Consider the following 24,042-nt stretch of genomic DNA (forward strand, 5'->3'; position numbering starts at 1 on the left):
GAGTTATCGTGGAGACTATGGAAGTCATTTAATCATATGTTTTCCTTGCTGGGAAATCGACCAAATCACTGAGTGATCCGCTGCAAAATAGAAATTGATCTATCGTGCATAAATTGCGCGGCGCTCTTCCGACTCGGGCAGTTTCTTCGTATCTCTGGGTTCGCGCGAGTGTTACGTTAATAGTTTGTTAGAAATCAGTACTTTCAACGTACTAAACGGTAATTTGTCTGAAGTCTTGTAAATTATATGTACAGAGTGCGGATTTTTCTACAAATTTATATTTTTATGGACGCCATATAGATAAATAGAAGTAAAATAGAGAATCGTTTTACTTAAAATTGAAAATTAATGAAATTAAAATGAATGAATTGATTGAAGATTAATTAATTAAAAATTATAACGGGTATTTAACTAAGTATCATATATTTTTCGCACTTTAAAGTTTCCTGTATTTGCATGAAAATTCGTACTCTATATGTGTGTACGGTGAATTACAGTAGCTCACGAAAATATTCGAACATTTATAGAAATTTCCTGTGAATATATTACATGCGAAATGAATATATTATACGTGTTTCGAAACATTTTGAAATTGTTTGAATACTGTAATGAGATTCAACCATCATAACTACATTATTAAAATTTAAAAGAAATCGAGAAATGTACATACAGAAGCCACGAAGTATTTGGTGCAAATATGAATTTCGCAGAAATCACCAAAGTACTTGAACGATAAATTATTCATTATATTAATAATTCATTAATAATCGCCATCGTCGCGATAATAAAATTATTAATAATTCAGTGAGACCACCTTTACCTTATAACGATTTATAATATGTACTAATTTTTTACTGAATATATGTTTGCAACGAATAACCTGTAACTTCTATATATATTTTTAGATTAGTTTCATAATTTTTCAAGGTACAGTATTAATGAAATTCCAAAATGTCTTATTAATGTCTAATTAAATGTCTTATTTAATTTACAACACACATATGTACAATAGATACACAAAAGTGGCAAGAGTTTAAATATTTCCGGGAATCATTGTATATTGTAAATTATATTGAACATACCGGACTTGTTAAATGCAAAATTAATTTCGCATCCGGTTTCAGAAGACACCATGGCTCAAAAAATGATCTGTATTGAGGATTTCGAGAAATATGCTAGCACGCATTTAACACCTTCTGTCAGAGATTATTACAACTCTGGGGCGGGCGAGCAGTTCAGTTTACAGCTAAATAAGGATGCTTTCAAAAGGTATTTAAAAAATAATAGTTTATCGTTAAAAGTAAATTTAAATGCGGAACAGTTAACTTATATTACTATCAAGACTGTATAAAAAGGAATGATTATAAAATCGAAACTCTACTCTTTCAGTCTTGATATTGTTCGTATAATTTGGACACTTTCTGTAAAAATTTAAAGATCCTCTATTTTATGAAACATCTAGTAGAACTAATTGAACAATGAAATTAAACAATGAAGTAAACAATGAAAATTTTTAAATTCACTATAAAATTAATCTAAACTACCAATTGCTCAACCAAAAGAATACGAGCTCTTAGATTTAATCTATTCTCTAATCTTTTTAATTAAAAAAAATTGTAACATTTTACAGATACAGGATAAGACCAAGATTTCTAAGAAATGTTGCCAAGAGGGACTTAAGCACCAGGATTCTAGGTGAAGAAATCTCGATGCCATTGGGAGTCGCACCAGCAGCTATGCAACGTATGGCGCATCCTGAGGGTGAATGTGCAAATGCAAGAGGTAAATATTACATTTTAATATTAATTATGATAATCTCTCACTGTGAGTTTCCCTATTTTTCTTGTTTTTTTAATAATCTTGGTATCTTATATGGATACGTATATTTAATCTGTAAATACCAAACACATTCATTACATAACATATATAGATTTAGTAAAAATGTTTATTAACTTATGCAAATATTTTACAAAAATAGTTGCAATCACAAACACGTGTTGGGTTCGGTTAGTCAGCGACGATCACATTTGAACTTTTCATGTTTGTAAAATGTTACAACGTAGAGCACGGTAAAATTGAATAAACAAGTACATGATTTCCTATAAAATAGATAATTATTTTGTTTGTTTTAATTTATTCGAGTCTGTACAGAAATTAAATTGTTGTCTTTTCATTATTTAGGTACAAATATATGTATATAGAAAGTCGCATTAGATTGTATAAAAAATTAAATGTTCGGTAATTCATTATATATGCAATAAGATGATATGTTGCAGGCATTGTCATTTGTTTAAAAAAGTTACTTATTATTGCTTAGCCGTGTTTCGATTGTAGAATTTTTTATTTCATAATTGTACAAGAAACAGTTCATTCGTCTGCCGGTTCGGTTGTACATTATAAGAGTATATTCTATTTCAGTCGAAAGAACTTAATTAACTCTTTGAAAAATTTGGCAATAAAGAAATTTTTTCTGTCGATCAGTCCGTTTGTAACCCTTAAATATATACTGTATTAATAAAAAATAATCCATAATAGATAAAAATTGAGCTTTGAAGCGAAGTTACTTTATAAAGTAATCATTATAATTATGAGATACACTCGTATATATTCTATGCAGCTATATGTTTAAGGCACAACAGAGGGTTCGTACAATATTTACAGTGATAGAAATGCGTCAAGAAATGCGTTACCATGGAAATACTGTAAGGACTGCTTTAAAAAAAAGAGTAATATTATCATCGTATTGTATTATATAAATAAAATTCGCAAATCTTAAAATTCGTATTTTGATAGATACAAACCGAATTCAAATATTACGATTTTAGATGACTAGTTAATAAAAATGGAACATAAGTTTATGTACACATACATATAATTAAACATCAGACGCTTAGAGACTAAAAAAGTTACGGCAATAAAAGGCAGAGGAATTAATGTCGTTTGGGTCCCACGTTATCCCAGTTATTAATAGCTTTCATATTTACTTTCTCGATTCTCCACTTTTGCGTAGCAGAAGACGAATCACATTTCGCTGCAAAGACTTTTTTGCTTGCTGGATCCGTGTCTAAGCACCTCGACGTATAACCGTGCATCAGCCATTGTTTTTCAACGTTGTAACGCCATAATTGATTTCCTTGGCCTCCGTGGCAAGGATACAAAGTGACTGGAGCCTTTGCACCTCCTCTAGAGACATCCAAACATTCTGTACGATCCTTTGGCCTAATGTCTTTATGCCAAGTCAGTTTGAATTCTTGTTCTCCTATAATTTTGGGATTATCCTTTATGCAGGTATCAACTACAACAAGTTCATCCTTTTTTCGCTTTTTTGAGTCTAGGCACAGTTCTGGCACACCCATATTACGAATTTCTCCAGATGCAAAGTCATCAGGCTCGATAGGAGGGTACACATCAATAAGATCGAAAGCTATGTTTTCCATAAACCATTTGAATGGTTTACAATGTAATCTAGCTCTCAAATCTCTTTGCTCTTTTAAGTTTCCAGGATTCAACGACCTCAAATGCGGACGTCTTGTATAGATATATTCTGCATATTCATCCATCCATACTTCTGCTACTCTCTTATAATTCTTTCCCAAAAAGTCTCCCTTTCCTGGATTAGGGAAAGGTGGGAACTTTCTATAAATATGACCTACTCTTGAACAAGGGGCATCGTACATTTGACCTCCACATTGCCATATCTTAAACGATAGCTCATACTGTTCACCTCCCCATATATCTAATTCTGGATCATATCCACCTAGTTCCCAAAAGAATTTTGCACTAATGGCAAACAGGCCACCTGCCATTACTGGACTTTTAAATGGCTCTGTTGGATTTTGGAGATCTTCAGGTAGCAATGGCAACCGTTTGTAATACAATTCCCAGTCAAAAGCTCCTCTTGCACCCTCATCTTGAGCCCTGTATTCAAACGTCTCATAAGCTATCACATCAATAAAAGGACACACACAAGTTTTGTAATCCTGTGCAATGGGTTCTAGCAATGGCGGTAACCAATTGATATTTGCTTCACTATGAGAATCCAAAAATACAAGTACTTTTGCTTTTGCAATCTTTGCTCCAGCTAAACGACCTTTAATTAAACCAGAACGCTCTTCTAGTCTTACAAGTTTCACTTTTGTGAAGCGTTCGGTTATATAATCCTCTAAAGGCTTTTTCAATTCTGCCTTGGTACTAGCATCATCTACCAATATTATTTCCTTGAGGAGAAACGCTGGTGAACGATTAATCACACTCCAACAAGTTCGCATTAGAGTGCTAAAATGTTCATTATGGAAGGAAACTATCACAGAAACTGAATCAAGATTTTTTAAATATTTCTTCTTCTTACAGTCTGGATGCCTAATGTCAGGTACTGAGCGATTCATTGAGATTTCATCGCTGAGCGCAGCATTAAAACCATTTACCTGATACAACTTATCCTTCAATGCATCGAGAGATGGTGATAGAAATGCTGGCTTTCCATGTTCACCTATACCAGTTCTCTTCTTGTCTTCTTCAATTGTCTTATAATCATGCCAGTCTATCTTTTCATCCAAATCCTGTTAAAAATTTTATTCAAATATTATATTGTGGAACTAAATTCCATCTTTAGACTAGAACTACCAGACTAATCGAAATAGCCTTCTTCATAGAAATTTTATGAATTTACAACTGTATATTTCCTGTGATATTTGTTTGTTTCCTTGCATTATATATGTTTCAAATTGATTTCTTTGATATACAAACCTTATACTTTAATTATTGGTAGTTCTAACATTAATATAAAATAATATAATTTGCATCGGGGTTGACGAAAGTGATGTACGCTACTGCATGGAATGTAGAAGGCTAAGCTATTGCTAAACCTGTTTTACTTGCATCAGCCTTGCCAATAATGAGTAGGTCTTTAACCCATACCTGATAAAAATGGTTGAGATTCTGCCTAGAATCGACGAAATTTTTCTGACTGTCACCTTCGATGCCCACCAATGCGGTAACTGGTGTCACGATTTCATGGTTAGGTGACGTACGTACATAGCGGAATATGACGACGGTTAGGAACACGGTGAGAACCGCCAGAAGGAAGAACTTTATCAGGCTCACAACATTCCTTCTCATCATCGTGATACACTCATGTCGCGTGATGACACTTGTGAAATCCCGCTGCCAGCCACTGGCTTCGTGAACTATCTACACGAAACTAACCTCATATGTATGCAACTGCTTACAGCTTATCAGTTGCTATCTTCGATGTGAGATGTTAGTGTTGGATAAATTTTTGTGATAAAACACATGGAGTAGACACGGTTGCCACGCGTCGACTGAGGATCGATCCTTCAGGATCGAAGCAGTTCTCGATGACCGAATGCATTCGATACATTTGAAAACATATATCCTGCAGTAGATCGCTCATTTATATCTCTAACATGTTGACTGTCACGCGAATTTTCGAAGTACACTGAAATATATAACATTTCATTTTATCTAATTATATCATGTTTACGAACTTTTTCTCTGATAACTCATCCAAATTGAAAAAGAACATTTTAGTCTGTAAAATTTATCTTATCTTAATCATCTAAAAGATTTTTGTAATATAGATCACCGATGACCACCGTGAGGTCAACGTATTAACGTCAATTGTTTGATATTAAAATTGTAACACTCTCTAAGCATAATTTAATCTTAGTGAAAAGGGCAAAAATTTCAATAGGAAACACGTTAGATAGAACATATGTTTATTCTAATAAAATTGTAAGAAATTTAATTTAAATGTAATTTAAAAGTTTTTCGAATGTTAAGTGTGTAAGTGTGTGAGAAATTAAACCGAATTAAAATGTTTATTTCTAGCTGCCCAGGAAGCAGGTACGATCTACATACTCTCAACGATATCAACAAGTAGTATTGAGGAAGTCGCAGAAGCTGCGCCAAAGGCAATAAAGTGGTTCCAACTGTATATATACAACGACCGTAATGTTACTCTAAATTTAGTTTCGCGAGCAGAGCGCGCTGGTTTTAAAGCTCTCGTCCTTACTGTCGATGCACCACTGTTCGGTGATAGACGTGCTGATATTAGGAACAAATTTTCTCTTCCAACTCATCTGAGGTATTTATTATACCATACCATAAAAAGATTTTAACATATATAAAATATAATTGTACAATAAAATATGAAAATATATTTTCAGATTAGGTAATTTTGAGGGAGAGTTATCCAGTAAAATAAACAATGCCAAGAGTGGCTCTGGTTTGAGCGAATACGTTATGAACTTGTTTGATGCTTCCTTGACCTGGGAAGACATCAAATGGCTGAAAAGGTTGTTAGGAAGTTTGATGATTTGCAATTGTAAAAGTTAGGAGACGTACTAATTCAATTTATTCCCCGCAGTATTACAAAGCTGCCGATCGTTTTAAAGGGAGTTCTTACCCCACAAGATGCACTGTTAGCTATTGAAAGTGGAGTATCAGCAATCATCGTTTCAAATCACGGCGCCCGACAAGTTGACACTCTTCCAGCAACGGTTTGTTATTTATTTTTTTATAAAGTGTATCTTTTGACGTTGTATTATAATATTGTAGAATTATAAATAAAATCGTGAAATATAAAATAAAATGTTTAAAGATAACGATAGTTAATAATAATACTGAAATAATAAAAATAATGTATGATTTGTAGATTGAGGCATTGTCAGAAATAGCGGAAGTTGTAAACGGCAGAATAGAGATCTATATGGATGGAGGTGTGAGGCAGGGAATTGATGTTTTCAAAGCACTTGCTCTGGGTGCTAAAATGGTAACTATATATCAAATTGCAATATAAGTCATGTAAATCCTACAATTGCTAAATTCTTATTTTTGCATGATTTGTAGGTTTTTGTTGCCCGACCTATGCTGTGGGGTTTGTCTTACGGCGGTGAGGAAGGTGCAAGGGCAGTTCTTGAAGTCTTCAGGAAAGAAATTGATGTTACATTTGCGTTGACAGGTACGATTAAAGCCACTTTCATGAAATTTCAATATTATTATGGACAATTTTATAAATATTTAGAAATCAATTTGCAGGCTGTGCTACTGTTCAAGACGTTAAGAAAGATATGGTTCAACACGAATCTTACTATAGCCATTTGTAGTAGAAAGACATGACGTAAAATTGATATACAATAGAATCCCAGTTATCGAAAGTCTGTTTAGTCGAACTCGAAAGAAGAATTAGTGGATTTCTATTATTCGACTGATTGCTATCCAATACGTCTTGTACCGAATCGTATAAATGGATTTTTACTGTAATTATAATAAGTTGTTTTAAAGATCATGTTGATTTCGGTGTACGTGACATTTAAGATTATCATAAGATTAGGCTTAAAGATAACGCGAGGAATAGTTTAAATTATACGATATGTTTCATAACGAGTATAACAGTAACTTCAAGAATATTTTAAAAGCATTAGGATATTATCACATTCATAATAATAAATATGTTTTAAGTTGATTGATTTTTCTTTTAAGTGAATAATGTACAATAAAAGACAAAAATATAAATGTACGTATATTAATGGAAAAATAACACTAGAATTTTTTCTTCACAATATCTGCGTTTTATTGAATATCTCTTGTATATTCATCTGTGTATACATATATGCGCGTGTGCGGCACACATATCACAATTCACGAAGCGTACGTACGCACAGACGCATTCAGAGGTGATCCGCAGCTCCTTTGCAAACGGAACAAGATTGACTATTTTGACGTCGATATTATATATATATAACGCACAAAACATGCAACAAAGTACTTGCATCGCTCTCTGTTCAATTCGCAAAATACTCTCTTTTTTTATTGCATCTCTTTCTTTTTCTTAATCCATACCACATCGCATACCGGGAGAGGCAAATTCTCTTGGCAAAAAAATAAATCCCCCTTTATCTTTCCCGTATTTTCTATCTCGGTTTAGTAACTCTGGTGCCATCATTACATTCGTAATTCTTTTGTTTTTTATAATTTTTTTTTGTTTACTCACAGCTTTACAACGTTACAATTAATCGTTACTCGTATGTATATATTTATAATTTATGTATATATTTATAATATATATGTATATGTATATTTATGTATATATGTATAGTGGCCTCGTTCGCTACAGGTTTTTCTGTTTGTTGAGTATGCACGCTGCGACGCTAAACTTTTACTTTATGTATTAGTATGTATACGCAATGTACACGTGTTTGATAGTATATATACACACATGCACGCCTCCTGTCTGTGTACTGTATATATATACGTTATATACATGCATACACACGAACATTCGCCTTTCTTCACCGTTTTTGTTTCTACAAGCGGTTTCTTGAACAGAGGGGACACGTTTGCGATTACATACATATTTTGGGATATAGATCAACGATTTTATAAAAATATAACAACGTTCGACAATTATCGTTATCTTTATGATAATCACTATCTTTTAGATAAGAACGGAATTTTTAAAAATGACCACTGTTCCTCAAACAGAGTTCATTCGACAGAAAATAAAATTCGCTAATCTGTCTCGTGGAATATTTCAATTAACGATTCATATGCGATAAGATCTATTCTTTTATAAATCGACATCTCGCAAACATGCATCCTCCGTTTTCTTTTTTTCCTTTATCTCCTTCGATCAATCTTACATTATTTGACGATATCAATCCCGCATACACGGTATACAATTGGCTAATATACGATTACTATAGACACACAGTGTGTTTGTTTGTATATTTTCAGCGGTATATTTTACTGCTCGTGAGAACCTCGTGAAGAATGATCGTTCGAATTCTTGTCGAATGGCGTCTCTCAAGGAATCCAGACGCGGCGGAGAAACTTACTTTCATGATAAAGTGGCGATTTAGGCGACAGTACATTAGTAAGTTAGTGTAAAATTCATTGGTCCAGAGAGTTATGCGTGTTTCGAGAGGGCCTTCGTCTCCCCTATCGCTCCGATCCTTTTTTTCTCTTTTCTCTTTCTCCTTTTTCTTTTTTCTTTTTTTTTTTGATTTCGCGATTTCCTGACTCTCGAGTAAGGACTCGTTTTCCTTCGAGTAAGGGCTCGAAATTGGAAACATGAAACATCTTTTAAACCAGGAGAGGATATGTTTTATTTCCTTTCGATATTCTTAAGCTTCTCGAAAGCTTTTTCACATGTCAGTGACAGATTGGATGATTCTTATTCTTCTCTTTTTTTTTCACTCTTCTCTCTTAATAACCGAACTTGATGGAACGATGTGGTTGCTCTAACGTGACTGATATATTTTCTCTTCTCGGCCTCTCGATGCAAAAATTCGGTGATCAGAGAATAACGTCGTTGCTCGATATCTTGAACGAAAATGTATCAAGTACAAAGGAACAACTTCCCTTTTTATTTCCGTTGTCTCTTTCTATCTCGATCGGTCGGATCACGGTTATTTGGATCGATGAAAACGATCCGATAACCGAACCGTCGACCGATCGATCGGAAAGACAATTTCCCTCTGGAGAAATCGCGGGGATGAATGGCTTTTCGATTCGGTGACGAAGCGCGATAGTGTAAAAATGTTTTTAGAATATCTTTTGCGCAGTTTACACGGAGGAAATTCGAGTCTTATACGTATATCGTGTTTGCGAGTGAGACACGTGGTACAATTACTGCTTGGTGTGATTTGCTCATGGGTCGTGCGTTTTCTTTTAATCTACCTTAATCGAAAATACGGAAAAAGAGAGAAAAAGTATATATTAGAAACGTAGAACGTTTTTCAAATTATACGAATGATACATAAGCCGCTCAAATGCCATGATGATCAATAAAATAAGAGATCAATAATTTCATAAAATAAGAGAGAACATTGCAACTTTGATTTCTAGAAATTACACACGTTGTTTTTTAAAATTCACCTTAAATATCTTAGACTTATTTATCTGCCATCTTTCTCTTTGTTTCCTCTTTTTTTAATTGAACAATAATCACATGTACGATATATGTAAGCAAAGTAATCGAAAATTTCGCAATTGACCAGCTTGGCCTATAAGCGGCTTATAGTATAACGCTTAAGTATAACGAAATGATAACAAAACAAAAGAAAAGAATTAATGAAATATACGATGCGTAATGAAATTTTCTCGTCATCGTATGACAATATCTTCAAGTACTCTGAAAGGGGATAAGAATAAACGAAGTTAGGAGATATATAATCGCAATTATAAAATACATCGTAATTTACGATAGTATTAATTAGCCGACGATTCTTCGTTGAAAAACGATAAGAAAAAAAAAAAAGAACGTCCAATAACATGTCATCCACAAAACGATATTTTTCTCGTTTTTAAAATTCTAACGAATTCTTATGAATTCTTGCTAAAGCTGACAATAACGTCGCCGATTCTGTTATCGCGATATAGTAACAAAACAGAACACTTATCTTGTAACTAATTTCGTTGGATTATAAGACTTTGAATATGTAGTCAGAAATTACTAAAATTTCTCACTGATTCGAAAAATATTTAGAACGTGTACATCGAGTTATCAGCGAGAATGGCAAATAAATAGCAACGCATTAAACTTTCCGTAATGTAAGCCGTATATCACAGTGCCCTGTTTAGGCGCACGTGTATTTAACGTGTAAACATATGAGCTTAATATAGTGATTAGAAAGATAAGCGATCCTCTTTAGTTTAATCTACATTTATACGAAGAATCGATCGACTACTTTTCATTTCGTCGTAGATCATGTCGAAACACGAGTAACTAATTAAAAACCGGCGTTGAAACAAATTCAATCGTGATAGATGCAAGATAAGAACAACTCTTTGTGTTCCTCTCTATGAATTTTCGTTTCTGTTTACTGCTTACATGTATAAAACAGACTACTGTTCAAGGACATAGCGTGAAGATCCGATTCTCTTTGACGATCGATAAAATTTGATTAGAACCGGACTAGAAAAACGTAATTACCAATTCTTACAATTAGTTGTGAAATTATCAAAATGTTATTGATATTCCTCCGATTCCTCTTATGTTTGAGCTTTTTATCGCAATCTCAATCTTCTTTTTTATTATAATTCTTTCTTTTTTTGTTCTTCTTTAAAGTCTTCCGAAGAGTTTCTTCACGCTACCCTATCCTGGAGAGGCAGGATCGTACCTCGGTAACGATCGTTAACAACGACGACAACAATATCTAACTAAACATCGAAGAACATCGAATTGTTGTTTTACGATTTATATATTTTTTTTCTTTTTTTTTTTTGTTTCTTTTCCATTTTGTTAATGCATGTTCAATCCCTGCGGTCAGTCTGAATCTAATTGACAACGTGTATACCAAGAAAAGTCCTTTTTCGTTTCTAACAGAAATTGTTGCCCTAATTCACCATCTTACATTTGCTCGTTCATTCTTGTCGTTTGTAACGAGTGTTGTTGTTTCTCTTTTTGTTTAATTCGCTAAACGTCCACTAATTAACTACGATTATAGATACATATATTTCTGCGATTATTACGGGTACGATTTCTCGTGTGAGCTTGTTATTTATTTAGTTACTTTTAGTTGCTCGTTCTTCGCTCTGGTTGCAACAAAGTTTCTCCTTACTCTTCCTCTCTCTACTTTCGCTACGAAATGCAACTCGTACACGAACGTAGAAAGCTAGAACGCTTAATTATTCGATTCTTCCTCTATGGTTAATACAGCGAGCTATTCAGCTTTCGTATTCTACGTGTCCATGAGTGAGATAATATTGGTTTGGCAACTAAGTGATTGCGGATTTCTGTCATTAGGTGGTATTGATAAAATCCGCAATCACTTAGTTACGAACCCAATATATCGTGATTTTCCTTTCGAATTGTCAATTAACAATCGATTCTTTGGCGGGAGATCTATTCGTATCTCTTCACTGTCAGAATTCATCGTTGTACATTATCGCCAAATAAATCGCTACATATAAAATTTCTGTTCAATGTTGTTCTTTGATTAGTAATCGATAATAATTTCATATTGATACGATAGAATGTAATCTTTCATCTTTGTCATTATCTCTTTCTTTCAATTTTTACTTTAGCGCGTCAAGAAATTTTTACGTAAGCATTGAATTTTAAAATTCCAAACTAGCGAAATAAAAGAGTTTTTATTTCTAGATATAAAATCTGACAGCGAAAGATATCGGTTTTACTGTGCTCAAGCTATTATTCATCTCAGTTAATAACCAGATCCTTGTATTTATCGTAAGAGATCTATCGATTCACTTCCTTTTCGAGGTAACGATTGAGTTGGCGCGCAAATACATGGCAACCGGTCGTACAAGAAAAAGAATATCATCATCCGAAGATTAGAATCTCTCGACCTTACATAGGGAATGCTTAATTTACGGTTTCTTCGGTGAAGGCAGTAGTGTATATGTATTTCGGATCAGGGGACGACACCTACAATGTGCAAAGAATGTTTCTGAAGATTGATAAAGTTCGTATCGACGGAAGAACAAGAATTCTTTCGGGCAGTTCACATTTCGTTTTCTACGACAAACCTTCTCCCGAAAGGTATCGAGAAATTCTGATAGCATTTGAAGAAATCGCCAATTTCTGACCAATTCTAGAGAACCAAGAGACGAAGTTACAAATAAATTAATTTCAACAGATGACCCTCCGATGATTTTAAAGAGTATTTGTCTGAAGAAATACTACCAAGGAAGAAGTGGTTCTTAGGTTATGTTTCACGCGCCTCGACAATTTTGCGTAAGACGAAATTATAGTAAATAAAGAGAAATTATAAAATTAAAAATATAAATGATTTTCTTCTGTAGGGTTCTCGCAAGAATTCATTCCAGTCGCCAATGACAAAAGAAAAAGAAGGAACAAAATGAACGAAAACAAAAGAGAAAAACGTATATTTTCTCAGACACACGTCATCTTCTTTTATTTCACGTTACAATATTACATTTATACCATGGATCTTCGGCATCTAGAGGCGAGGGTCTTGAGTCCTTCTCAAACAGAAAAGAAAGAGACAAATTTGCCACGATCGAGCACACTTCGCTTCTCTATACCTCCCATTCTTCTTTTTCCTCCGTGTTTGCTCTCGCGTTCTATGTAAATTCGTATTGTCCTGGCTGATGTACATATATTATACATTATTATCAGAATTTCCATCTACAACGGCCTTTTTCCCCTGCCACGAAAGAAAGTGACACACTCGAACCGAACTTTGTTTTACCATCTTTTGTATCTTCGTTCCTTTATAACTCGTTAGTATCACAAGAGAGTAATGCCTATAGACGCTAGAACTTTATATGTCTTAGACAACGCTATGATCGTGTACTATGTACTTGACAACTAGTCCTAACGAAGCTGATAGATAGCTACACGCAATTTGAATACACATAGTTTTTGTGCTTTCTATAGCTGCGTTCTTTTCGCCTTTTCCTTTTAGATGCGTTTCTCCCACTTTTACTACTTGAAACCGTGCTCTATAAGATTTTTTTTCCGTTTGAAGCGACGATTGTTTTCGCTCTATTTGTCTTTATTTGATAAAGTGCGTTTCATAACCAGTGCACGGAAATACGCTCGTTCAAGTTTACAATTCTCGCTTCTCCTCTATTTCCACTCGCTTTTACAATCTTCTAGCCCGTTTTCAACAATTCAATCTAACGATCCACGTCGGTAGTAAACGTAATTTGAAATAACTATACTATAAGTTGTGTTTCTACTATAACGTCTCGTCGTGCTGTTTTTTAAGCCTTCTTTCATAAATCGAACAAGATCGCTTGCTACCGATTAACTCGAATCATTTTAACGTAACGATTCTGTTATGATGTTAAATAATAAATGTTTTTAAAAATGCAGTACTCTATGGAAGATCGAAAATCGTAGAAACATCACGAGAGTCGGGAACTGTTCCTAATAAATTGAAAGGAATGGCAATTGGTACTCCTTCTATGGTACAAAATGGTGTCTCAATTTCTTCTCCTCCTTCTTTGTCTCATTATGAAACCGCTACAGAATTCTTTTCGTAATAGAACAAACTTGAATTCGCTACCAGACGTCGTCGTTTCACACATTCTTGGACCGACTCGAAAACAAATCAATTTACATAATCGATTATAAAAACCTACGTCTGATGTTCGATCGATGTCTTCTAACGCAGCGTGTTTCTATTTTACTGCTAAACAGCGCTTAATATCTACTATTCTCCTCTCGTCCTTAAACAAAAAATGCACGTTTAAAAAGCGGTAGAAACGGTGGGTTCTCTCGCGACAGTCTATCGGTTCTAATTAATTCACAGTAGTAAAGAGACCTATAAGCTCGAACAGTTTTATTTTTCTGGTCGTGTGTGTTTGTGTGTGTTTTACGATTGACATTCATTCGCTGATCTTCAGAGCCGAGCGAAAAGTTAAACGCAGTATAGAAAACTTTACAGTACGATATGTTGCAAAATTCTCCCTGTCCTTCAAACGAATCATAGAAGCTACTATAAATTTTCTTGATACAGTTGTTAAATCGTGTCGGTTCACTGGCAATAGCGAACAATGTATATCTTGGTTCATTCGTCGAACGAGAAAGTTACAAACGATGTTACTAGAGTGCGTAACGAAAAAGAGATCGATACCACGGCGAGACTCCTCTTTATTGTCTGAGTTTTGCGTGACGCTCTCATGAAGTAAAGCATAAGAGCGTCGTTGCAACAACAAGCTTTCTTTCCTTCGGCTCTGATCTGTAGATCTTACTTTTGTATAAAGTTTAAAGTGAGATACTATAATGTCATGTTAACTGTGTGTGCTCTATAGTAGAGGGAGAGAAAGAGAGCGAAGCGAGGCACAGGCGTGTGTGTTCGTTGTGGTCACTCGAGACACAAGAAGCGAACGCGCTGCTCTGAACTTCTAATTCGCGTATTTCTACAATTTCTGGTTCGCCTTCCATCGTGTCAACAATATAATCGGTATCGTGTTTTCTAATCTCTTTTACGATCTTTATCACTGTAACATTGTGGCAGTCGCATGTATCAGCGTAAGATCAGTACAAACTTATCTTCTCCTTCTTCGTTCTCTTCTAAAGCTACTTTTGCTCGCAGATCCTAGGATCGTTTTACATCCAGAGTATCATCGTATCGATTCGATTCAGTGGTGTATGTTGCACGATCTTCTTCGAATCGTATGTGTGTGTTTCGTGTACATATATATATATATTTAATTAATGTGTATCCTTCGGGATATAGATGAGACAAACTACACAGAGTGTCTTCTGCAACGTGTGTGTTTCTCTTTCTTTAGCGTGGTATCATATACTGTGTATTTTCCTTCGTTAAAATTAATTTTTTTGTTTCCTTAACAATTTCGTAATATATATATTTACATTCATCTATCTACAATAACTACACATCAACAAATACGGTTAGTTTAGCATTCTCGTAGTATCGTGTTTGTATCGTGGTATTGTATAATCATCACCGTCATGATGATGTTAATGTGATTATTGTTATATGTATCCGTACCAATCGGTTCGTAGTTTCCTTCCATCTTTCTCGCATAATCGATTCTCTCCATCGTGGAGACGTATTTGTTTTCCCTTTCAATCTCGATCACCATTCACACTTTCATCTCATTCTCTCTCTTTTTACTCGCTATCGTCGATCACCGTAAAACACATCGGCGATCGCATAATCTCTCGGAATAACGCATTATTATTATCAATTAATATTATTATTATACTCGCGACTAGTTCGAAGGCAACACCACGATCATAATCATCATCATCGTTATAACAAATTCATTGTCATCGTGGTTGATCCTTCGATCCTTTACTCAAACGGCATGCGATCGCGTGAAATCAAAATTATTAACGACAGCAACGACGACTCATTCAATGAAACACATGTATGCGTGCGTGTATGTATATATATAAAAAAAAATAAAATAAATACGACAACTTAAAACAAAAAGAAAAACAAACGTAGGACGATTAAAACGACAAATTTATCAGTTATAGTCATTCGCAGTCCTTGATTCAACATTTCTGCCTTAATATATTAGGACTTGTTCTTCACATTTTTTCTCATATCTCTTCATCATTGTCATCATCATCATTCTTTCTTGCAGCCTCCTCTTCTTCATCGACGTTTCTACCTTCCATTCATTAAAAATTACAATTCTTTCATCTCTCTCTCTCTCTCTCTCTCTCTCTCTCTCTCTCTCTCTCTTTCTCTTTCACTCGAAAAATCTCCTATTGATTTTTAACAAAATACGTCTGGGGTCTCTCTGTTTAAAAATCTATCGACGGTAATCGAGCTAACCGATAATCCCGTTAATCGACTTTAATCTCCTCTGGAAAAATGTCTCTTGGAAATCTTGATAATTGTCCTCCGTGCGATAATTTTTCTCTGGGGACGATCAACCTCCACGCGAGACTCTCTCGGAATTCAAGTCAAATTAGGCTGCGGCGAGGGCGAAGTCGCGGACACGGAGTACGAGGCTGTGTCCTATATGAATGCCCAACATTCCAGCGTTTTCACCACGAAATCTTCTCGCGGTGCCAGCGGCTCGTTTCCATACGTGCTACAAGATTGTGACCTGCCTTGGTATAGGTCTCCGTCCAGCCACAATCCAAACTTGCCACTGCAAAACAGCGAATGATATCTGTTAATTTGATGGAACTTCAATGGAAAAGAATTAAATGATATTATAGAAACATTATGATATGAATAATATAAATAGATTGCCTATGAGCAATGCTTCTCTGGTTCACTCAATTATATCACTCTAGTTAGAAACTCAGTTGAAACAACTCCACTTTTTATCAGTTTCTAATCTCAATAGGTAAATACACGATCGATGTTCAATTTTCAAAAGAAACAAGTTACTCATTCCCGCGTTCTCATTGTTGCAAGATGTTGCAAGAAGATAGCACAAGTTATAGCAAATTCCAAGATAAATTTAAAAAGTAGGACGAACGAATACAACGGAGAGACTAAGATAACAGGACATAACAAAGCTTTATAAATTTTATCCGTTCCCCTCCCTGAAATATTCTTTGCTAATCAAAAATCCATATCGATAACTAAATATTTGCAGTAAAAGTTCCAAAAAAAGTGAAACAGAAACAGCAACCAAGACAAATGACAAATAATGAAATTCAGCCTTGTATAACAAGGCATTAATCCTTCATATGCAATCTCCCAAACCACCGTTTCATAACAGATTAATCTACCCTAGCATAAGTAACATATAATCCTCTCTAATTAATCTCTTTCCAGTGATCCCTCGCTAAAACATTTGTCTAACAGAATTAACATATTCTATTTGATTCGGTATTAACGTTTCGACCAAATAAAAATTCGTTCAATAAAAAATCGAAGACACTTAGAAAATGGTACCCACTCTCCGGCACCGATGGCAAGGCTTTCGTTGTTGCCTTTGATGAAGTAGAGGTTGTCCCCGGTCCAGTGGAACGCCTGGAATCTGGGCGTGAACTTGAAGAGAAGAGATTCGCCGGTTCCATAGAAATGATCACTCACGTGCAGAGAGCACGAGGTCAACGCACCAAACACCTGTAACCACGTGGAAAGGATGATTCACAGTACGCCACGGCTGCGACACTAATAACGTGCAATGAGTAATGAATCCTCTGCCTCGAGGTTTCTCGCAGCGGATTCTGCACGTGACACGGTCACGCTCTAGCCATCTTAACGAGAGTACGTGCAAGCAACGAAAGTTATAAGCGACTGTATATAATTTATCACTTTAGTTTCTAGACTCTGTCAACCAGTACAGTTTGGTCTTAATATAACATTAACGATATTAACAAGATAAAAGAAATATAGCGTTTGGCTTTCTTCTTTTACCTCCGAGCGTTTAGTAAAATAATCAAATTTTTAGTAGCATTTAATTGTATGTAATTTTAATGTACTACGGAATTTTCAAACAAGCAACTGAGATTTTGAAATGCAATTTGCCAATTCCACAAACGGGTAGATATTGTTTCTGCAACAAACGACAGTTTGTTATTAACTTTTTGCGTGAATTACGATATTGTTAATTCCCATTTATATTCTACGTATATGTATTGGTTATATCCTACTGCGTAAAGCAATACTACACGTTGCTTGCACATAATGACCGGGCTAAACACTCAAAGAATTAACGTGGTATACTAACGCAAGATACAAAAAAAAGAAAAAAAAAATAGGATAAAAATATGGGATAAAGAGGAGCGTAATATTATGAAGAGCAAATCAACGTAGAAGCTAGGAGTGAAATTCAAAGTAAACTTCTAGAACTTACGTTGCCCTCTGTGTCTTCTATCACCAAGAGGATTGGGCTCTCTATCTTGGCCATCTTCCTGTACATACTGTTTAGACTAAATCCATGTTGACTGGTACTGAAAACGAGGGTCCAGAGGTAGCCCTCCGCCCTGGCAGGCAAATGCCGGCACAGTTGCTCTCTGTGATCGTCGCTGAGGATCTCGGTAGTACCAACCAGGTCGGGAACGATGACATCGTTGTCTATGGAGACGGCGCTGTTCGTGTACAGAGCTCGCCTGAGCTCCTCGCTCATAGACAGTACCTAGAAGATTAAATTCAAATTTTAGTAATTCGAAAGATCAATTCGGTCCAGGAAATTTGTTTTTGGGAAGTAGGATCTGCGAGATCGATCGCTGAGTTCGCCGTTTTCGAATTTAGAATTGTGCAATTTCTTATTGGAATTTTCTAGATAAATGGGTGAACTTACTATAGGATCATCGTTAAGTGATCTTTGAAACGAACATGCTTTCTGAAAGAAATTTTCATTTCGGGCGAACGTAGAGTGTTTTATGAAACACGTTTGATGGAACGAGGGAAATTTTCATTCTTATTTTTATACAGGAAAGCTTCTAACGGTATGGCAATTAATGGTCACCTCAATGCTAACTGTCTTATATTATGTTAATATAGATATATTATCGAAGTTTCTTTTAGGAAATTCGGAAATTTGCATCAAGAAGCTCCTACTATTCGCTCGAAAATGTGCAACTCTGGGACGCTGGAAGTTGAGTCAATTCTGTTGCAAGACGATATTCTATATGTACATTCTTATGCTACATTTCGCAGCTGTATTTTACAAAATAAAAGCTAGATATTTGACAGTTGTGGTAAAGATGATCCAACATTTATTAAACGACGATGGAGAGAAGAATTTCTTTTTAAACGAAATTATTCGAAGAAAAAAAGAATGTGTACTAAAGTGCAGAGAATTTAATATCTCAAAGCAATTGAAACACTCGAGATTCTTAGCGGTGACTTAACTCGCTATTAAGTCAACAGTCCGCCACTATATTAGCATTCGTTTGCAAGCTCTTTATTGCACTTACGAAACAGATGAGAGATCACAAGAGCAAAGACCTTGCCGCAAGACATAAAGTAGCTCGCGATTAATTAGACTTTGACCCTGTGAGGTCGAAATCTTTCACAGTTTGTTTGTTTCTAAGAAAAACTACCTTTTTATTAATTCTGTTAATAATTATTAATATAATTATTATTGTTACTACTATTAATAGAATCATCTTTTATCGCATAGTTTTATTAAAAAAATATATATATATATATGTATATAACGTGCTAAAATTTTCCAGCAGTTTTACTGAAAACGAATACATTTATCATTTGGTAAATTAATCACTTACAAAATTCTGTATAAAGCAAAATCTAGAGCAAAAGGGTTAACGACATACTCAGCGATCCGGAAAGGATTGATAAATGTGACATATCGAAAGAAAGAACATTGCTGTGGTGGTTACAACTAAGGGAACAGGTGTCATATCGTGTGAACATTGGTCATCTAAACCTAAATTCTAAGTCTAGTACATCTAAAAAACATATAATCACTACGCATTCACAAGTGTGACATGTTGTAATTGTTGTTTCGCAATGTTGGTAGAGTCGTCGTGTTCCTTGGCTGGGTAAAGAGTACGAAGATAGTTGTGTATAGAGTTATGAATATTTATACGAAGAGGGATTTCTGCTTATCTTTCGTAGATCTGGCGTATTAAAACGATGATCTCTAACCGTGCTCGTCTCATCGCAAAGCCTTGACCTTTCTTCACAGAATAATCAACAAAAGATTATTCAACCATCCTCTTCGCTAATATCGCCGATGGGAGTAAATGAGAATGGATTCAGGCGAAAAATTGCAGTTTTTTCTGGTTTGATTAGAGAGTGGAAGACAGTGCATGTTTATGCAGATAAACCGCTAAGAAATGTCGCGGACGAAATAATTTGTCTACGAGAAATATTTATACTTTTAGGAACGAATTGACTGAACATCGATGGGACAGTATACTATAATTTCTAGTTTGTTTTTGTTTTATACAATTTGGCAATTCCTTCACATGGAAAGATTCTGATTGTTTAACGGCAGGCTTGAATTTCTTTCAGACGGATTTTATGGTAAAAAAATTACGTTCTCGCAATTGTTTAAAGCGCTCATTGTTTAAGTTTAAACTAAACATAGAAAACATTCATCGGACTTTTAAAAGGTTTCTAACAATTCCAGACAGCTTCTTTTTTTATACCTTAGAAACTGATAGCTGAAGAAGAATCATTACTATTTTAAACACAACTAAAAAAAAAAAAAAAAAAAAAAAAAAGAAAAACAGTTGATAGAGGAGATAACAATCTTTTACTGATTTGTTCATGGAACAATAATACCTGGTTGCTCCTTTTAATGCTAAAAGTGCAATCGAACGTGACAAATTTGCAAAGTTGTTAATAGAAGAAAAAAGAAGACTCGATTACGATGTGTCACGTGTTATTATCGTTCTATTCGTTAATCCAGATGCGTACGCGTTGAATCACATTTGCGCACCTGCCTTGAACGATAACAATTTCGCGCAATCGTCTCGCAGGATTACGCCAGCGTTGTTGCTCTGTCAGAGCTTTGCATCTCATCCATTAATATTATAGAATTTACATAACTCATTTGTGGACGAACTGGAACCTGCAGTCGATGGGTAGATTAACGGGGATTTTCCTATCGGGATACCTTGTAGAATTTCTACGTGACAATATAACAAAGTAATTTTCTTGTCTGAGATTATTTTTCAGCGAACATTTTTACGTTTTTCTTTTTCGGGAAGAATATAGAAGACTGGAGTTGTACGAAGTTTATAAGGAAGAAAAAATATCTTAAAAATATGCATAGATTAGACTAATTCAAGGATATAAGGATTTAAGAATTCAAGGATTCAAGCAGAGTTTGCGAACTCAAGAATTCGAAGATTCAATAATCCGAGGGTTCAACAAATAATTCACCTATTTAATTGTTCAAAGATTCAAGCATTCTAGCATTCAAGAATTCGAAGATTCGAAGGTTCAAGAATTCGAGGGTTCAAAGGTTCAAGGATTCAAGTATTCAAGAATTCAAAGCTATAATAATTCAATTATTCAATGGTTCAAGAATTGAAAGATTCGAGAATTCAAGGGTTTAACGATAAAGCATTGAAAGGTTATTCAAGTGGAAATATTTGTAAAGTATTTCCCTATAACGACAATTATATCCTCTTGAAATTTGTACATTTTTCATCACTTAATCATTTGATTCACACGTAGAATCGAAGATTACATATTTAAATAGAGATAAAATTATACATATAGATACTCAGGTGAAAATTAACCCCTTGATAATATATCAGAGCAATTTCGATAAACGCTTTTGATACCGATTTGACACAGTAATTTTGTAAAGCGATAAGATGACAGTAAATATGCATGTAACACGCATTGGTGAAAATAACATAACGTCTGATTAGCCAAAGGTTACTACGCAATAACTTGCGATAAAAAAGACGCGTTTCTACGTCAATTTAGCATTCGTAGAATTTCATCTTGTTTATCGCAATAAGCTTAATTGTAATTAATTCTAAAACCGATTTCACAGTGTTATTTTATTATGTGATTGCGTGTGCGACGTGCAGAAAAAAGGCGTCGCAGAAAAACGTATTACTGGTGACTTGAATTTACGTGTGAGGATGTGGCGTGTATTACGTTTTAGTGAATAAAAAGCAAGAGTTCATATTACGTACGTAATTAGTACGATACTTAAGGTGGTATTACGATCTTAGCAGCAAATACACGAAGTTCTTCCAATTACTCGAATTATTATTTCCATTTCGCTTCGTACTACTCTTTGATATATCATTACTAAATATTTTTAATTTTCTAACGCAATTCCATAACGATTGTTAACAATGTGTATATCAGGTGATATATTCTCGTGTAATGTAATAAACAATTGATCAATGATTCAGTTGGTATCGATTACATGAAGGAGAAAAACGATACGCAAGGTAGGATATCGAGTGGTTTAATCGCAATCCTTTCACCAGAGGAAACATAACGGGCCACTTTCCGCCAGGTACCAAACAAGACGCGGTTCACCCTGTTTTTAACGCGATACGCATCAATTGAGCCGAGGCCGTAGCAATTAACGCGCTTCTCGTCGCCTATCAAGGAGCCAACCTCGAGAAAAACGCACTTGAACCAATTTGCGACGTGGGAAAACGCGACAGGGTGCATTTCCCATCGATTCGATCGACAAATTCTAAAGTGTCGTCAAGGGATAATAATTTAATTAACAACGTTGGTAGCAACCGATGGTTTTGTAAATTCACTTCCAATTTCTTTCTTATACGACTTCGTAAATTAATTTATTTACTTTGGTTTTTCAGACGAACGAAAGCAATTTGTCTGCGAGGATCAGTTCTTCCTCTCTTTCCTTCGGAATAAATAGCAGATAAACCAGAACACAGAGTAAAATGAGCGAAAGAGTAAATTTATTCCTTGCTTCTTACCTTATCTACATCTATCTGTTTACTTGTAACAGAAGTAGTACGAAAGTAATATGACTCACGTGAAATTATTCTTTTAGTCTATTCTTGAAACTGTACGTAGAGATTTATTTGACAAAGTGGTTTTGTAAACAGTCTACTTCCTTCTATTTATTTATTGATACAAGTATATGACTATTTTTCAGGGCAATTATTTCTTCTGTATGTTTTTCGAAACGGCAAATACAGTAAATTGAAATACAGACGTTGAAAGGAAGGTTTCTTATATCCATCTGATATCCCGAGACGAGTCAATAAAGGAAGCGAGCATGGAATGATGACACTGAAAGGTTGAGGAAGAAATTTCTAAACGTAAAATAGGATGAACTAGCAATGCGAATATGGAATATAATCGACAGGGAAGAGAGAACGGTTTGACTTGTTCGTTTACATCAGTTTACAGAATTGATTTTCTCTGTCATAGAATAAAAAATATGATCAAGGACAACGAAGCGCTTCGAACGTATTGTGCTTGTGTGATAAACACGTCCTCTGGCGTCGCGCATACTTCTGTTTTGTTAGAAAAGCTTCCTTGACCCGTGACATCAACTTTTATCTTCGGGCGCGCGGAAAAAATTATCGACGTTTTAATTGCGAGAAGGATGAAAAAAGAAAAAAGGAAGAGAAGAAAAAATATTGAAGCTTTCGTTGGCAATAAGAAGAAAAGGGCTACGGTCCAATTAAAACACGATCTTTTCTCGTAAACAAGCAACTTCATGCTTCACCGTTCGTAGATAAAACAGCCGCATATTGAATTATCGATACAACGTACTCAATCATCTTTCTCGATAATAGTTCGCCTGTTTTTGACACTGGCCACATGTTTTCCTAACTTGTTGTTTGAACTGTTGACTCATCGATATTTTTCTTTCTTTGTTATCATGAACTTATCGATTTCGATAGCCTTGGAATTAATTAGACTTTACTTTTTAGTTGGCGTAGTGTCGTCGTTAACGATAGATAATTGACAAAACGGCACGCGAATGGGTCGAGGCCTCTCCGCAAAAACCAGTTGGTCTGGAAACGAGTTCGTGAGAATCGGAGAACAGTTATGCACGACCGATCTGAGGAAAAATCGTGAAACGTCAACACCACTCGCTATGCGTTCAAGAGATACCATTATAGTATCGCGTTTCAGGAAAAGATTCTTCTGGATTAAAAATAGACGTAATAAAAATTAATGGAAAACGCACGTTTCGATTCTA

At 35.0% G+C, this 24,042-nt stretch overlaps 3 protein-coding genes and 1 long non-coding RNA gene across 24 annotated transcripts in view; 2 read left to right on the plus strand and 2 right to left on the minus strand.

Annotated features, from left to right (window-relative positions):
- Positions 1-74: 74 nt before the first annotated feature.
- Positions 75-7,888, plus strand: LOC126921626 (2-Hydroxyacid oxidase 1). Its single transcript, XM_050733346.1, has 9 exons — positions 75-218; positions 1,125-1,269; positions 1,631-1,782; positions 5,851-6,106; positions 6,189-6,317; positions 6,389-6,521; positions 6,677-6,793; positions 6,871-6,982; positions 7,060-7,888. The coding sequence occupies exons 2-9, from the start codon at positions 1,133-1,135 to the stop codon at positions 7,125-7,127; spliced, it is 1,104 nt and encodes a 367-aa protein (XP_050589303.1). The 5' UTR covers positions 75-218; positions 1,125-1,132; the 3' UTR covers positions 7,128-7,888.
- On the minus strand, positions 1,928-5,700 carry LOC126921620 (N-acetylgalactosaminyltransferase 6-like). Its single transcript, XM_050733333.1, has 2 exons — positions 4,918-5,700; positions 1,928-4,559 (listed from the first exon to the last, which is right to left on the minus strand). The coding sequence occupies exons 1-2, from the start codon at positions 5,119-5,121 to the stop codon at positions 2,931-2,933; spliced, it is 1,833 nt and encodes a 610-aa protein (XP_050589290.1). The 5' UTR covers positions 5,122-5,700; the 3' UTR covers positions 1,928-2,930.
- A 3,332-nt stretch (positions 7,889-11,220) lies between the features above and the next one.
- The window catches only part of LOC126921613 (TLD domain-containing protein 2), a 297,843-nt gene continuing 285,021 nt past the window's right edge, over positions 11,221-24,042 (minus strand). For 14 of the 20 annotated variants that reach the window (XM_050733307.1, XM_050733306.1, XM_050733303.1 and 11 more), the window contains 3 exons: positions 18,259-18,540; positions 17,356-17,525; positions 12,876-16,593 (listed from right to left, as the gene is read on the minus strand). In XM_050733307.1, the coding sequence (XP_050589264.1) occupies positions 16,458-16,593; positions 17,356-17,525; positions 18,259-18,540 (588 nt within the window). In that variant the 3' untranslated portion in view covers positions 12,876-16,457. Of the gene's footprint in view, positions 16,594-17,355; positions 17,526-18,258; positions 18,541-24,042 lie in introns of all 20 variants that reach the window. The other 6 variants (XM_050733312.1, XM_050733311.1, XM_050733310.1 and 3 more) reach the window with 1 other exon arrangement.
- Positions 20,653-24,029, plus strand: LOC126921635 (uncharacterized). Of its 2 annotated transcripts, XR_007712473.1 has the most exons (5): positions 20,653-22,297; positions 22,366-22,589; positions 22,679-22,893; positions 22,984-23,563; positions 23,771-24,029. It is a non-coding gene; the product is annotated as an uncharacterized LOC126921635 (long non-coding RNA). The 2 variants fall into 2 exon arrangements; XR_007712472.1 differs by having other exon boundaries at positions 22,984-24,029.

The sequence above is a fragment of the Bombus affinis genome, chromosome 11 (assembly GCF_024516045.1).
Source record: "Bombus affinis isolate iyBomAffi1 chromosome 11, iyBomAffi1.2, whole genome shotgun sequence".
Lineage (NCBI taxonomy): Eukaryota > Metazoa > Arthropoda > Insecta > Hymenoptera > Apidae > Bombus > Bombus affinis.

Coding starts and splice junctions, on each gene's coding strand:
- LOC126921626 (XM_050733346.1), top strand. CDS start 1,133: ATGGCTCAAAAAATGATCTGTATTGAGGATTTCGAGAAATATGCTAGC. Junction 1,783..5,850: donor TGAATGTGCAAATGCAAGAG/GTAAATATTACA, acceptor GTTTATTTCTAG/CTGCCCAGGAAGCAGGTACG. Junction 6,794..6,870: donor TTGCTCTGGGTGCTAAAATG/GTAACTATATAT, acceptor CATGATTTGTAG/GTTTTTGTTGCCCGACCTAT.
- LOC126921620 (XM_050733333.1), bottom strand. CDS start 5,121: ATGATGAGAAGGAATGTTGTGAGCCTGATAAAGTTCTTCCTTCTGGCG. Junction 4,560..4,917: donor ATCTCAACCATTTTTATCAG/GTATGGGTTAAA, acceptor AATTTTTAACAG/GATTTGGATGAAAAGATAGA.